Source organism: Camelus bactrianus, chromosome 33 (genome assembly GCF_048773025.1).
Source record: "Camelus bactrianus isolate YW-2024 breed Bactrian camel chromosome 33, ASM4877302v1, whole genome shotgun sequence".
Taxonomy (NCBI): Eukaryota; Metazoa; Chordata; class Mammalia; order Artiodactyla; family Camelidae; genus Camelus; species Camelus bactrianus.
Window position 1 is genome coordinate 5,705,245 of NC_133571.1, and position 15,311 is coordinate 5,720,555.

Sequence of the window (15,311 nt, forward strand, 5' to 3'; positions counted from 1 at the left end):
GAATAGAGTTTTATGCTGTCTTATCTGAGGACATGATTATTTTACCCCTTAATCACATGGCTGTGTTTTGTGTATTTAATATTGCATCTATTTTATGAAATGTACTAATCTTTTGTGTAAACTTTTGTATTTCTTAGAATAAATACATTCCATTGCATTTGAAAATCAGATGACTCATCTTTTAAGAGGAGTTGGGTTTTACAGTGTGTGTGATCACTTCAATTAGGATTTCTTACAAAAATAATTTTTGAAGGAGGAGGCTGTAGCTCAGTGGTAGAGTGTATGCTTAACATGCTCCAGGTCCTGGGCTCAATTTCCAGTACCTCCATTATTTATAAACAGACAAACAAACAAGCCTAATCCCCCCCAAAAAATAAAAGTTATTTTTCTCAGACTGAGAAGGTAGATTAGGAAGTTCTTACTGTAGAGTCTGCAGTTCTTACTGTAACAACCCCTGAACTAATTGTACCCACAGAATACTACTAAAGCTGTCAGCTTCCAGCTAGTACTTCCCCGCACTCATTGTGACAGGCATCATGGATCCAAGATACAAGGCAAAGAGAAAATCTCTTCTGGTGGATGAAAGGGTTACATGAGTATGTTCTGTCCTTTCAGAACTACATTTAATGTTCTCACTGATGGACAAAGTTCCTAATGGGATAGAGCCAATGCTGAAGGACCTGGAGGAACACATCATTAGCGCGGGCCTGGCAGACATGGTAGCAGCTGCTGAAACCATTACTACTGTAAGTCTTCTCGGTGACAACATATATATCAAGGTTATCTTCTCAATGCAGAATCAGGTGTTTAAAATAATAACTGATAGCAAAACAGTAATGTTGGAACACCTTTTTTAAGAAAAACTTTTTTCAGAAAATTTTCCTAATTTTAAAGCTGTAGTGTTTTATTAAAATTATGTTTGTATTTTCTCTCTTTTTTGTATTATTATTTTCTTTTTAAAGACTCAACTGAATATAAAACACTTTATTTTTAGGACTCTGAGAAATATGTTGAGCAATTACTTACACTATTTAATAGATTTAGTAAACTCGTCAAAGAAGCTTTTCAAGATGATCCACGATTTCTTACTGCAAGAGACAAGGTATATATTCCTGTATATTAACATTACTGTCATAATTTAATTTTAGTAAGAAACTTACATCATTATTCTATTAAGTTACAAGCTAAAAAAGCTAGCAACACTGATTTTTCATCAGTGGAGGGCAACCGTGTTTATTATGTTTGGTTTGTTAGTGCTTTTGTCAGCATTGGGTATGCATGTGAACCAAAATTTAGCTAGAAGGTTGTTCTCTTCCTCATTTTTCAAGAATGTTTTCCTGTTTTTGAATATTACTGATTATTGAATTCCTCTTCATCCTTCTTCAAGACCCAGGTCATAGCATACTTCTCATGGACCATCCTTGATACTCTGCCTCTCCCCACATCCTGTCCCAAGCAGAATTGATTTCCCTGTCCCCTTTCCTTTCATAGAGCTCTTGTGACAGTTACATCACATTTATCCTTGTTTTCCATACCCTCTTGCCCATCGTTATAGGATAAAGATAATGAAACAGTATTATCCTTAGAATTGTGTCTTTTTAAATGACATAAACCTGTCACTAGAAATTACTGTTAGTTCCCCCCTCCTTCAGCTACCTTTCCTTACTTCCTAAGTTAGATTTTTTTTCTAGACTCTTAAAAAAAATCAGCTTTTTCTAGTAGGCTTTTTTCCTCATTATTTTTAGATAAATAAATGAATGGTTAGAAAGAAAGGTAGGTAGGTAGTACGTGGGTAGATAAAGTAGGAAAGGGGTTAAGGGAGTGTGGAGGAAATGAGGTGGTTTGAAGTGTTCAATTGGCCTGCAGAGGGTTTATTCAAAGCTAGATTGAAGTTGATTAAGGAGTAAGCCGTGTGGTTAAGAGAAGAGTACTCTAGCCAGAGGAGACACAAGTGCGAAGGCTCTAAAGCAGAGATACACCCGTCATGTTCTAGGACTAGAGAGGAAAGAGATCATTGTGGCTAGAGGGGGCAAATAGTAGGAAATTAAGTCAGAGATAATAGAAGGCCAGGTCATGTAAGACTGTGAGCCATTGTAAGGAGTTTGGTTTTTACTCTGAATAGGTTAGAAAGTCATAGAAAGATCTCGAACAGAATGATAGGATCTGATGTATATTTTATCAGGATTACCTGGCTGCTACAGAAAGACTAGACCGAAGGAGGCAACAGAGGAAGCAAGAATATGGGTTAAGAACCTATTTAAGTAATTCGATTAAACAATGATGGGAGCTCTGCCCAGAACAGTAGTAGGTAGAGGTAGTCAAAAGTGGTTGAGTTCTGTTTATATAGTGAAAAGAGACTATACAGGACTTGATAATGGAACCAGACGTGCAATGTGATAGAAGGAGATCCATCAAGGATGGCACTCCAGTTTTGTTCTGATCAGTTAGAAGTATATGCTTGCTGAGATGAGGGCAGATGAAGACTGTGGAAGAAGCAGGTTTTGGGGAGATGGTTGAAGAGAGATTGGGAACTCAGTTCTGGACAGGTTAACTTTGAATGTTTAATAAACATCCATGTGATAACACCACGTCTGGAGCTTAAAGGGAGAGGACAGGGCTGCAAAAATAAATTTGGGAGCATCAGCAGATAGATGGTGTTTAAAGCACTGACACTGGCTGTGATCTCCAAAGTTAAGAGTGAAGAGATCCAAGGACAGGCCTGGGGCAACCTAAATTTAGTTATCAGAAAGATGAGGAACCCAACCATCTTTCATGAGGAGAGAGGAGAATGATTGGAATGACCAGGAGAGTGCTATGCTAAAAAACAAGTGGAAAAAGCACTTTCTGGGAGGAGAGTATGCTCTTCTGTTGTAGAATGCTGTTGATAGATCAGATGGGTCAGATAAGATGGGGATTAGCCACTGTCTTCAGCAACATGAAGGTTGTGAGTGACCTGGACAAGAACGATTGATTGGAGTAGTAGTGAGAAAGCCTGGTGATAGAATGGCTCACAGTAAGAATGGGAGTAGAGAAATTAGAGACAGTGAGTTAGATAATTCTTTGTGTGTGTGTGTGTGTGTGGATATGTGTTTATTTCTTTTGGGTAATTAACAGTGGAATTGCTGAATCATGAGAAGTGTAAATAACTTTATAAAATCCTGTAAAACTGTTTTCCAAAGTGGTTCTACCATTTTACAAATCTATCAGCAACACTTGAGATAGATAATTCTTGAGTTAGATAATTCTTCTAGGAATTTAGTTTAGAGAGAGAGAGAGAGAGATGGGTGAGTACCTGAAGGTGGACAAAGTCAAGAGAGAATTTTTAAGATTTAAAAAGTAATATGTATGCATACTGAAGCTGCAGAAAACAGAGAGGAAGAAAATGACACAGGAGAACTAGGAAATTCTGATTACTTCAGTCTTCTTGATAAAATAGGAAGCCCAACCATCAGCTGAGAACTTGCATGGGAGAGGAAATATTGGAGGTTTGAAGAGAAAGGAGGTGGTATGAAAATGTTTTCCAGGAAAATGTGTGGACAAGAGAAAAATAGTATGGTTATCAGGCAGCATTAAGACCTCACTTGAGAATTATGATAATCATATGACAAAGAACATGCTGATGTCATTGCCTTGAGGAATTCTATCAGGCCAGATACACCAGTAAAATTAAAAATCAATTTATATTTTATGTATTTTTGGAATTGTAACAATTTATCTAGCTGTATTTTAAGTGTTAAAAATAATGTTTATGTTTTACTTTAAACCATTTTTTGCAGGCATATAAAGCAGTTGTTAATGATGCTACCATATTTAAACTTGAATTACCTTTGAAGCAGAAAGGGTAAGGTTTTTAAAAATTATGTATTTAATATTCTTACTGTTTTTGGAGAGTACTGTGTGTTATTGAATATGCAGAAGTGCCCTGTTTCCCTAATCCTATCAGGTTTGTTTTTTTGCTTTTTTAACTTTTATGATTTTTGCTGCCTTTAATTATTAAGAACTGTTTCACTTTTAAATTTTATATTGTCTCCTATTATTACCAAAAAATGTTGACATTATTTTTTAAGTAGAAAAAATGTTTTGTTCTTAATCTTTTTGAATCTCTACTTGTTTTCCCTCCTCATTATTCACCAGTTATTTTATAACCTACAAAAGCATGGAATATGACTCAATTCACCATAATGATTTAAAAAAAGGAGAAATAATTTTAATGTAAATTTTTATATTGCCATTTTTAAAACTGATCTCTCATTGATGAGCTCTCATATCATCTCTCAAATAAGATGGACTTACTTGTGCTAAGTACTATTATAGAAAATCTAAAAATCAAAATTTAATGAAATATTAATCTGAGCTAGCTATCATATCTTCAGAGTAGTACTGAGTAGCAGTAAAGGTTAATTGGAAAAGTCTTTTTTTTTTTGTAATTTCTAGCTGAGAATTGCTATTTTAAATACATTTTATACATAATGCTAATAAAATATTTGAAAGTAACATGTCTTAAGAAGGAAAAGTAATTGTTCAGGATTTTTTTTTTAAGTCAGTGTCAGTTTGTCTTTTTTGAGCCATGTAAGTTATTCAAGTGCTATTACAGTGGAAGACACCTGAGTCCTACAGTTTTAAAGTAATTGGAATAGTTTAGAAGGGCATTTATTGTGTTCTCTTTATAGATTGTGAAATATATGAAACATAACATGACATATTGGAGATCCCTTCATATGAATACATAAAGGTCTTCTTCAGTCTCCTCTGCTCCCAGAACTTTTTAATAAAATTTTCAAACTCAGGAGTAAAGTCACTCTATTGCCTTATTAAATGTGTACCTCCCTATACACCCATCAGTCAGCTTTTTAAGTGCACTTCAAAAGAAGTTGCAGGCATCAGTAACCTTTACTTTCTAAACACTTCACCATATAGCCATTAACTGAATTTTGTGTTTGTTTTGAGATAAAATTTACCTTCAGTTAAATCCATAAATCTTAACTGTATAATTTTGTGAGATTTGACAAGTGCCTACATCCCTGTTAAGATACACAGTATTTTCATCATCCTTGAGAGTTTCCTCATGTCCATTCCCAGTCAGTTCCAACTCCACTCCCACTTCCTTCCAGAAGGCAACTCTTCTGATTATTTCAACATAGGTTAGTTTTGCCTGATCTAGGACTACATATAAATTCATACAGTATATATACTTTTTGTGTAAAGGTTTTTTCAATTCAGCATAGTGCTTTTGAGATTCAGCCATATTTTTGTGTATCATAGGGGTTTGTTTTCCAATGTGGTTGTAGTGTTTTACATGCTCACCGGTGAAGTGTAAGAGTACTAGTTAATCCACATTCTCACCAATGTTTTTAGTGTTATCATTTTAATTTTAGTCATTCTGTGTGTAGTATTACCTCAGTATAGTTTTAATTCCCATTTCCCTTATGACTATTGATATTGAGCACTTTTTCATGTATTTTTTGGCATTTGTTTATTTTTCTTTATAAAATGTTCAAAATTTTTGCCTGTTTTTTTTTCCACTGGGTTGTTCCTTTTTATTAGTGAGCTGTGAGTTTTTATATATTCTGTATATAGGTCCTTTGTAAGATATATGCTCTTCTTTGTGGTTCTTCTTTTTTTTTCTTTGTGAAATTATTTTTTTTTTATTGAGTTATAGTCGATTAACAATGTTGTGTCAATTTCCAGTGTAGAGCACAATTTTTCAGTTATACATGAACATACATATATTCAGTGTCGCATTCTTTTTTGCTGTGAGCTAAGATCTTGTATATATTTCCCTGTGCTATACAGTATAATCTTGTTTATCTATTCTACATATGCCTGTCAGTATCTACAAATTTCAAACTCCCAGTCTGTCCCTTCCTGCCCTCCTCCCCCTTGTCTGACAACCACAAGTTTGAATTCTATGTCTATGAGTCTGTTTCTGTTTTGTATTTATGTTCTTTTTTTTTTTTTTTTTTTTTGTAAGATTCCACATATGAGCAATCTCATATGGTATTTTTCTTTCTCTTTCTGGCTTACTTCCCTTAGAATGACATTCTCCATGTTGCTGCAAATGGTGTTATGTTGTCATTTTTATGGCTGAATAGTATTCCACTGTATAAATATACCACATCTTCTTTATCCAGTCAGCTCTCAATGGACATTTGGGCTGTTTCCATGTCTTGGCTATTGTAAATAGTGCTGCTAGGAACATTGGGGTGCAGGTGTCTTTTTGAAGTAGGGTTCCTTCTGGATATATGCCCAGGACTGGGATTCCTGGGTCATATGGTAAGTCTGTTCCTAGTTTTTTGAGGAATCTCCATACTGTTTTCCACAGTGGCTGCACCAAACTGCATTCCCACCAGCAATGTAGGAGGGTTCCCTTTTCTCCACAGCCTCTCCAGCATTTGTCATTTGTGGACTTTTGAATGATGGCCATTCTGGCTGGTGTGAGGTGATACGGCATTGTAGTTTTGATTTGCATTTCTCTAATAATTAGTGATATTGAGCATTTTTTCATGTGCCTGTTGATCATTTGTATTTCTTCCTTGGAGAATTGCTTGTTTAGGTCTTCTACCCATTTTTGGATTGGGTTGTTTGTTTTTTTCTTACTATGTCGTATTGGCTATTTATATATTCTGGAAATCAAGCCTTTGTAGGTTTCATTGTTTGCAAAAATTTTCTCCCATTCCATTTGTTGTCATTTTGTTTTGCTTGTGGTTTCCTTTGCTGTGCAGAAGCTTGTAAGTTTCGTTAGGTCCCATTTGTTTATTCTTTTATTTCTATTGCTTGGGTAGACTGTTCTAGGAGAACATTTTTGAGATGTATGTGAGATGTTTTGCCTATGTTTTCTTCTAGGAGGTTTATTGTATCTTGTCTTATGTTTAAGTCTTTGATCCATTTTGAGTTTATTTTTGTGTATGGTGTAAGGGAGTGTTCTAGCTTCATTGATTTACATGCTGCTGTCCAGTTTTCCCAACACCATTGGCTGAAGAAACTGTCTTTATTCCATTGTATGTTCTTGCCTCCTTTGTTGAAGATTAGTTGACCAGAAGTTTGTGGGTTCATTTCTGGGCTCTGTATTCTGTCCCATTGGTCCATATGTCTGTTTTTGTACCAGTACCATGCTGTTTTGATGACTGTAGCTCTGTAGTATTGTCTGAAGTCTGGGAGAGTTATTCCTCCAGCCTCTTTCTTTTTCTTCAGTAATGCTCTGACAATTCTGGGTCTTTTGTGGTTCCATATAAATTTTATTAGTTCTGTGAAATATGTTCTGGGTAATTTGGTAGGAATTTCATTAATCTTTTGTGGTTCTTGCTTTCTGTGTTTTTTTGTGAAAACCTTTGTCTACCTCTACCTCTAGGGTATGAGGGTATTTTTCTCTTTTCTTCTAGAAGCTTTATAATTTTTAGCTTTCACATTTAGGTCTAAGAGCTACCTTAAATTGATATTTGCATATAGTGTAAGTTAGGTGTTAAATTTCTTTTTTTTTTTCTCTCTTCCATATGGATAGCAAGTGGTTTCATCACCATTTGCTGGAAATATTTTCCATTCCCCACTGCATTGCTTTGGTCTTTTGTCAAAAATCAGGTGACTTAAAAATGTTTATGTTTTTCTGGCCCATCTGTTCTAGTCCATTGATTTATATGAGCATCCTTAGGCCATTACAGAGTCATGATTAATACTGTTCTGCAGTAAGTCTTGAAGTCAAGCGGTGTAACTTTGTTCTTTTATTCCATCAGTGCTTTTGATATGCTAGCGTATAGAAATACAGTTGATTCTTGTACATTGATCTTATATCCCGTTACCTTGTTAAAGCTATTAGGTCTAGTAGTTCTTTTTTAGATTTCTTAAGACTTTCTATGTAAATAATCATGTAATCTTTGAATAAAGATAGTTTTATTTTTTCCCTTCTCATCCTTATACCAGCTATTTCTTTTTCTGGCCTTGATGTACTGGCTAGGATCATAAGTACGATGTTGAATAGAAGTAATGAGGGTGGGCGTCCTTGCCTTTTTTGGCAAGCTTAAGGGGAAAGCCTTAATTTTTTGTCATTAAGTACAAAGTTAGCTGAGGATTTTTCATAGAAGCCCTTAATTGGGTTGCTTTTTCCCCCTAATTATTGCTGAAAGTTTTGATAATGAATGGGTGTTGACTTTTATTAATAGTGCTTTTTCTGTGTTGAAATGACCATATGGTTTTTCTTCCTTATTCTTTTGATGTGGTGAAATACATTGATTTTTTAAAAAAATAATTTAGCCAATGTTGACCTCTTGGGATAAATTCTACTTGATCATGATGTATTATTCTTTCTGTATATTCCTGGATATAATTTGCTAGTTAGTGTTTTGTCAAGTTTTTGGAATCTAATTTTGTGAAGGATTTACCTCTTTCTGGACTATGTGCCTTGTGCAATTTTCATTTTTGTGATGTCTTTGTCATTTTCTGATTTCAGGATTATGCTGACCTCATAAAAAGGATTGAGAGTTACTCTTTCTTTTTGAATGTTCTAAAAGAATTAGTGTAATTGGTATTCCTTCTTTAATGTTTGATAGAATTCATTGGTAAAACCATTTGGGCATGAAGTTTTTAATGAACTGATACTGGTTACAAATTTAATTTCTTTAATAGATACAGGGCTTTTCCAACTTTTACATTTAGTCTAGTTTTAGTTTTGGTAAGTTGTGTTTTTAAAGAAATGTGTTATTTTCAGTTGTCAAATTAATATACATAAATTTGTTAAGTTCTATATTATTCTTTTCTGTGTGGAAATACCATTGAAACTTTCTTCTGGAACCGTTTGAGATTAAGTTGTTCATTATTCCTAGTGCACTAATATATATTTTCTATAAATATAATCACGGTATAACTATCAAAATCAGGAAATTGACTTTGAGGCATAATACCATCTGCTGCTCAGACCCCTTTAAATTTATTGACCATGGAGTTTTTTTGTTGCTGTTGCTGTTTTTGTTGTTGTTTTAGCAGAAGAATCCAGTACAGAACCATGTGTTGCATTTGGTTGTTATATTTCTTTTTCTTTGGCCTGGAGCCATCTCTCCTATGACTCTCATGACCTTGACGTTTTTGAAGCCTACAGTCCGGTTTGAGTCAGTCTGGTATTTTTATGATTAGATTCAGGTTTACACGTTTGGCTGAAGTGAGGCTTTATTGTTCTCATCGCATCTTGTCCGAGGGAAGGTGCGTGGTTTTGACTTACTCCATTACTGCCTGTGTTTAGTTTGATTGCCTGATTGGGTTAGTGCCTGCCAGACTTCTCCACTCAGTTACTCTTTTTCTTATTGTCAGTAAGTATTTGTCAATAGGTGCTTCAAACTGTGTGAAGACCCCATCATTGCTCGTCAGATCTTCATTTTATACATTGATTTGTCATTTCAGCATGGACTCATGGTTTACTATTTTTCTTCAGTGGGTTATAATTTACTTTTTTTTTTTTCTTTATTTTGATTTTCAAATTAGCCTAGATTTCACTAGTGAGAGCTGGTTTCTGGGTCCTTTTGACAGTAAACTCTTCCTTTCTTTTCGGCACATGAGGATTTCCAGACTCATTTTTTTTACTTGCCCTTCCCCTTGCCTCAGAATCAGCCATTTTTTCACGAAGTCCTAGTTCCTTTTAGTGAGCAATGGTATTTCGTGGACAAAGTCTGGTGCTGGGTGTATTCATTGCTGTTGCGGTGCTACTGCTCTTAGACCCTCTCAGTGGACAGACTTAAAGATATACAACGCAGTGCCTGGTTTCCTGGCAGATGCATTCCTCACCCTGCTGAGGCTCTGAGTCCCCGGCCTGGCCCCCCCCCCCCCCATGTGAATGCCTTCCCCATCCCACTGGAACCTTTGCACCTCCCACTGTGCCTCCCTTATGTGGGCACCCTCCTCACCTGTCTGGTCTCTCATATGCCGTACCTGTCAACACACCCTTTACTGTTTGGGCTTTGACACCTGGATGCTAGGCCTTTCCAGTGGATATCTGATTTGCCAGGCCTAGGCTCTGACTCCCCATGCAAGGCTGCAGCCCTGCAGGAATGGCTTTTCCACTCTGTTTAGGCTTTCATGTCCCTGTTTAAGTTTACTGCTAGGTATGTTTTTCTTTTGGATGTTATTATAAATGAAATTGTTTATATAATTTCCTTTTGGATTTTTCATTGCTCGTGTGTGAAAACACAGCTGATTCTTGTGTGTTGATCTTGCACCCTGCACCTTTGCTAATAAATTCATTCATTGACTCTAGTAGCTTTTTTGTGGATTCTTTCATATTTTGCGTGTACAAGGTCATGACATTTGTGAAGAGAGATACTTTTACTTGTTCCTTTCCGATTTGAATGTCTTTATTTTTCTTGCCTAATTGTTATAAGTAGAATTTATAGAACTTCTAGCACAGTGATGAATAGCAGTGGTGAATACGGGTGTCCTTGTCTCATTCCTGATTTAGGGGAGAATGCCATCAGTATTTCACCATTGAGTATGTTAGCTGTGGGTTTTTGATGACTGTGTTATTCTTAATAGCAGCGTGGCATTATGTCTGGTAGGTACAGCATAGTTTATTTAATTGATCCTTTATTGCTGTGCTAAGTAGTTTCTGATATTCTCCTATTACTAATAGTGCTCCAGAGAATAATATTGTATACTTGCCATTTGATATACATGAAAGTGTTTTTACAGTCTAGATCCTGAGAGGCAGGGATTACTGGGTTTCTCTTTTTTTTTTTTAATTTAAGGTCACTGTGTCCTACCTTTAGCTCCAGATTAAGTAGAAATTTTCTGTGGAATAAAATGAGTATTATTAGCTGATCCAGGCAGCAGAACATGGGTGCTGTGGCTATTAGAGGTGGTAGAGGTAATGTTCTAGAAGAATAAAGCTGCTAATAGCATCCAGGGTATTTGAGAGACTCACCTCTCAGGAGGAATAGAGTAGTTCATGCTGAGCCAGTGCTTCCACTGAGAACAACCAGAAAAATCAGGTAAATTTAAGAAAATAGTAATTTTCCTATTATCAAAGAGCTACAGAAGCAACTAGAACAAGATGTTCAAATGTTATACAAATGAGAGAGAGCCTTTCAGAAGTTAGCTGAGGTTTTGTAGCTGTGTTTCCCTGAAAAGAAGCAGCTGAGAATCTAGGCTTGGCTCAGGCTGAGCAGCACTGCTGGGGGACAGTAGGGCTCTGGGTCACCACACAGGCCTGGAATGACAAAGCCCCCTCGGTTCGCAGTTGAAAGCCCAGGAGGGACGTTCCATACATTCAGTGGCTAACCAGGGGTAGACTGATTCTTAGCAGAACTACAGCCCGTCCTTGAGCCAGTGCAGTTCCTGATTAAAGTGATTAGCCTCTTCCATAGCAGAATGAAGGGTGAACATACTCTTAATGGAAGATAAACATCATCTGGTACCTCTGTGATTCTTTTATATGCAGTTCCCAGTGTTCGGTACGACATTACTAGTCCTGTGATAGCAAAGAAAGCTTATGATCAACCAAGAGAAAAATCATTTTAGGGTCAGACTCTCAGATGACCCCAGTATTGGAGTTAGCAGATAAGGACTTTAAAATAATTAAAATTGATAACTTAATCACAGTGAAATACCGCTCACACTCACTGGGATGGCTGAAATTAAAAGGATATTAACAAGCTTTGGTGAAGATGTGGAGAGACTGGGATCATACATAGTTGGTGTGCAGCTACTGTGGAAACAGTTTTATAGTAACTCAAGAAGTTTAACATAGAGTTAACATGTAACCCAGCAGCTCCACTCCTGGGTATATACCCAAAAGAAACTAGAACATATATCCACTCAAAAACTTGTATGTGAATGTTCATAGCAGCATTATTCTTAACAGCCAATAAATGGAAACAACACAAATGCCCATTGTCTGATGAATGGATAAGCAAACTGTGATATGTGCATGCAACAGAATATTATTTAGTTACAGAAAGGGATGAGATTCCATACATGCTACAGCATGAATGATACCTTGAGAATATTACGCTAAGTGAAAGCGCCAGACACAGCAGGACAAATTTTGTGTGATTTCACTTGTATGAGGTGCCTAGAATAGGCAGACTTACTGATACAGAAAGCAGACCAGGTGTCACAGGGACTGGGGTGAAGAGGGAATGGAAAGTTACTGTTTAATGAATAGAGGGTTTCTGTTTGAGATTATGAAAAAGTTCTGGACATAGTGATTATATTTGCATAACATTGTGAATGTACTTAATGCCACTGAAGTGCACACTTGAAATGGCTACTATGCTAAAAATCTTTTGACCATGATAAAAAGGAAGGAATGAACACGCTGTGATCCAGAGGAATCATAAAAACATGCTGAATAAGAGATGCCAGTCGCAAAGAGTCACATATTGTATGATTCCATTTATGTGAGATGTCCAGAATAAGAAAGTCCATAGAGACAGAAAGTAGGTTAGTTACAGTCACGGGCTGGGAGGGAGGGATTGCTGGAGAATGAGATTTGACTGACTGCTTATGAGTGTGGAGTTTCTTTTAGGGGTAATGAAAATATTTAAAATTTTATTTTGATGGTAGTTGCACAACTTTGTGAATATACTTAAAAAAACATTGAATTGCACCCTTTAAATGGATAATTGTGTGGTATGTAAGTTATATTTCAGTAATAATCTTAACTAGACCATAAATAATAATGAATAAATAATACATGTTAACAAATAGGTAGAAATTATTACCTGAGAAAAGGTGAAATATTTATAGAAATATGTGATTGGAATCATAGAGAATGCAAAAGAAGACACAAGCTACTGACCAAAATTTTTCAAAACTGATGAAAGATGTGAACTTATATTCAAGCATCTCTTTGAATCCCACGCATGACCAATATAAATTAAACCATTCCTAGGCGCCATTCCATAGTAAGACAGCTAAAAACCGGGGAAAAACAAAACACTGAAACAGCCAGAGAACAAGGGGAATGACGCAGTACCTTCAAAGAAACAACAAAAAAACTGACAGCTGTCTTCTTGACAGGTTGAGTTAGGAGATACAGCAGTCATTACAGTAGTTCACACAGAAGCCAGGCACTGGCAGGGTGAATGGGTCGGACAAGCTGGGTGGGTTCTTGTGATGTAAGGAAGCTGTCTTCAGACTGGCCTGTGTCTGCCTTGAGAGATACAGGAAGACTTGCCTGGAGTAACCAGTGTGGATACTTTTAAGGCCATTGCTTTCTAAGTCCTCAACTTCCACATCTAATTTTTTCAGAAATTGACCCCTCTGGTGGAAGTATTGTTGCAGTTTCTCCTTTCCACTTCTCCTTTCTAGTTACTCTTTCCTGTTTTGTAAAGAAAGACCCGCGTCTCTTCCTTCTTACTCTGATTTGTTGCCTCACATTATAAAAAGCCCGCAAGTTGTGTAAGAAAGGAATATTTTGAAATATTACTATTGATGTACAGAAAATGAATTTTTAGTGGCTAGGTATTGTATCCTTTTGCAAGATGGTTTCTAATTCTTTGCTTTCAACACAATTGATGGCTAATTTGATCCATTATTGAAAGTAGGTTTTTTTAGATCACTATATATTTTTTAGCAAATAACTCAGAAGGTGCTCAATGAATTGAGTAACATAAGGAAAACTTCTAGTCCTATCTACTTATTTATGGTAATGAGACTTTTCAGGGAAAACACATAAATTTATAAATATAAAAAGTAGAAGTAAAATTGATGATGATAATTGGGAGGGAAAATTTTGCATATGCATATGTTTGATACACACAGTATAATTACTTTGTTTTGGTAAGTTGTGTACTTACAATAATTTGGATAACTCATTTCTGATAACAGTTGAATTTATATACACAAGAAGTTTTAAAATGTTAAATTTAAATTTATTTACATATAGTTTAAAGAAGTAGGATAAAGAATAAATGCAAGACTTTCAAGTATAAAATACAATACACTGGTTTTGAAGTTTTGTTGGAAAAGTGAAATATAGATACAAGTTCATTGTTTAAGAGAGGTTTTTTATAGCTTTTTTTTAAATGGATGATGGTAGATATTCATACCACTGTGGAATTTAGGTTACATTGGATATGTTTCAGAGTGAAATAACAGTTTTATCTTAATACTAATAATGAAAAGTTTTAAATATTAACTTATATTCAAAGATTTACATAGTTTTTCAAAAGTATTTTAGAATATCTGAATAAAATCTTTTAAAGATGATTGGCAGAGCTGCCACTAGATTGAGGCAAGGAGGTACAATTTAAGGAGATGATACCGTTAGGGTTCTTTCTACAAGTGCACTTGCAGGACCCTAAGAGTGAGTGCCTCCTTAAACCGTGACCCTAGGTGTAAACTTTCTCACCCTATTCCCACTGGATTTATATAGCATAAGAAATTCGTTTGTGAAAAGTTGGCTTTAGAAAACATATTTCAGATTCAGTCATTTTCATCAACTGCTTTTAATTTGTTTTTCAGGGTGGGATTAAAAACTCAGCCTGAGTCAAAATGCCCTGAGCTGCTTGCCAATTACTGTGACATGTTGCTAAGAAAAACACCATTAAGCAAAAAACTAACCTCTGAAGAGATTGAAGCAAAGCTTAAAGAAGTGGTACATACATTTTTTTTTAACTTCAGATAGTTTAATTATCTTACTTTGAATTTGTGTTTTGTGTATAAGGTTTTCTGTGATAGCATTAATTTTTTTAACATGTGTCTATAAGCAACTAATATGAAATTTTACCAGTGTAAGATCTCTGTAAAGCAGTTATTTTTCTTCCTGAAAATTTTTATTCTATAGCTGCCAGAAAGGGAAATAGCATTTCATTCTTTCTCGATTCTTTTAAAAAATCTATTAAATTCTAGCTCCTATGAAAGGACAAAGCAAAAAAGAGAAATGGAACCAGCCAATGGTGTTTGGAATGATGGTTGAGACTGGATGTTTTTCACTTCTTTCTTCTTGTGAGAGCTCAAAATAGATAACCAAGGGTGAATGAGTGTAGTTTCAAAGTTAGTTGCTTTCATTTTTATTTGTCTCTTGTTATTAGTGTAACATGATATTAGCCCAGGAAATCAAAGAAGAAAAAAATTAGTAAGCAAGTTACAGAGAAAGTATAGACAAAAAGAGTTAGAGCGAAGAAGATTGGTGTCAGAATAAAGTGAAGAAGATACATAGAAGAAAAAATTGGGAAGAACCATTGATTTTCCTATAAAGTTCTATCACGTTTTATATAAAATTTCAAAAATTGGTATTTATAGGCACTCAAAGGTTATTTGGTTACAGTCTCTCAAGTTTGCTAACTTTTAAAGTAGTAAAATAATACCAGGATTGGTTATTGTTCAAAGAT

At 35.5% G+C, this 15,311-nt stretch overlaps 1 protein-coding gene across 1 annotated transcript in view; it reads left to right on the forward strand.

Moving 5' to 3' along the window:
* Positions 1-15,311, forward strand: part of CUL5 (cullin 5) — an 81,798-nt gene that overhangs the window by 53,457 nt on the left and 13,030 nt on the right. The window contains exons 9-12 of the mRNA XM_074357067.1: positions 616-746; positions 995-1,102; positions 3,777-3,841; positions 14,443-14,575. Of these exons, the coding sequence (XP_074213168.1) occupies positions 616-746; positions 995-1,102; positions 3,777-3,841; positions 14,443-14,575 (437 nt within the window). The remainder of the gene's footprint in view (positions 1-615; positions 747-994; positions 1,103-3,776; positions 3,842-14,442; positions 14,576-15,311) is intronic.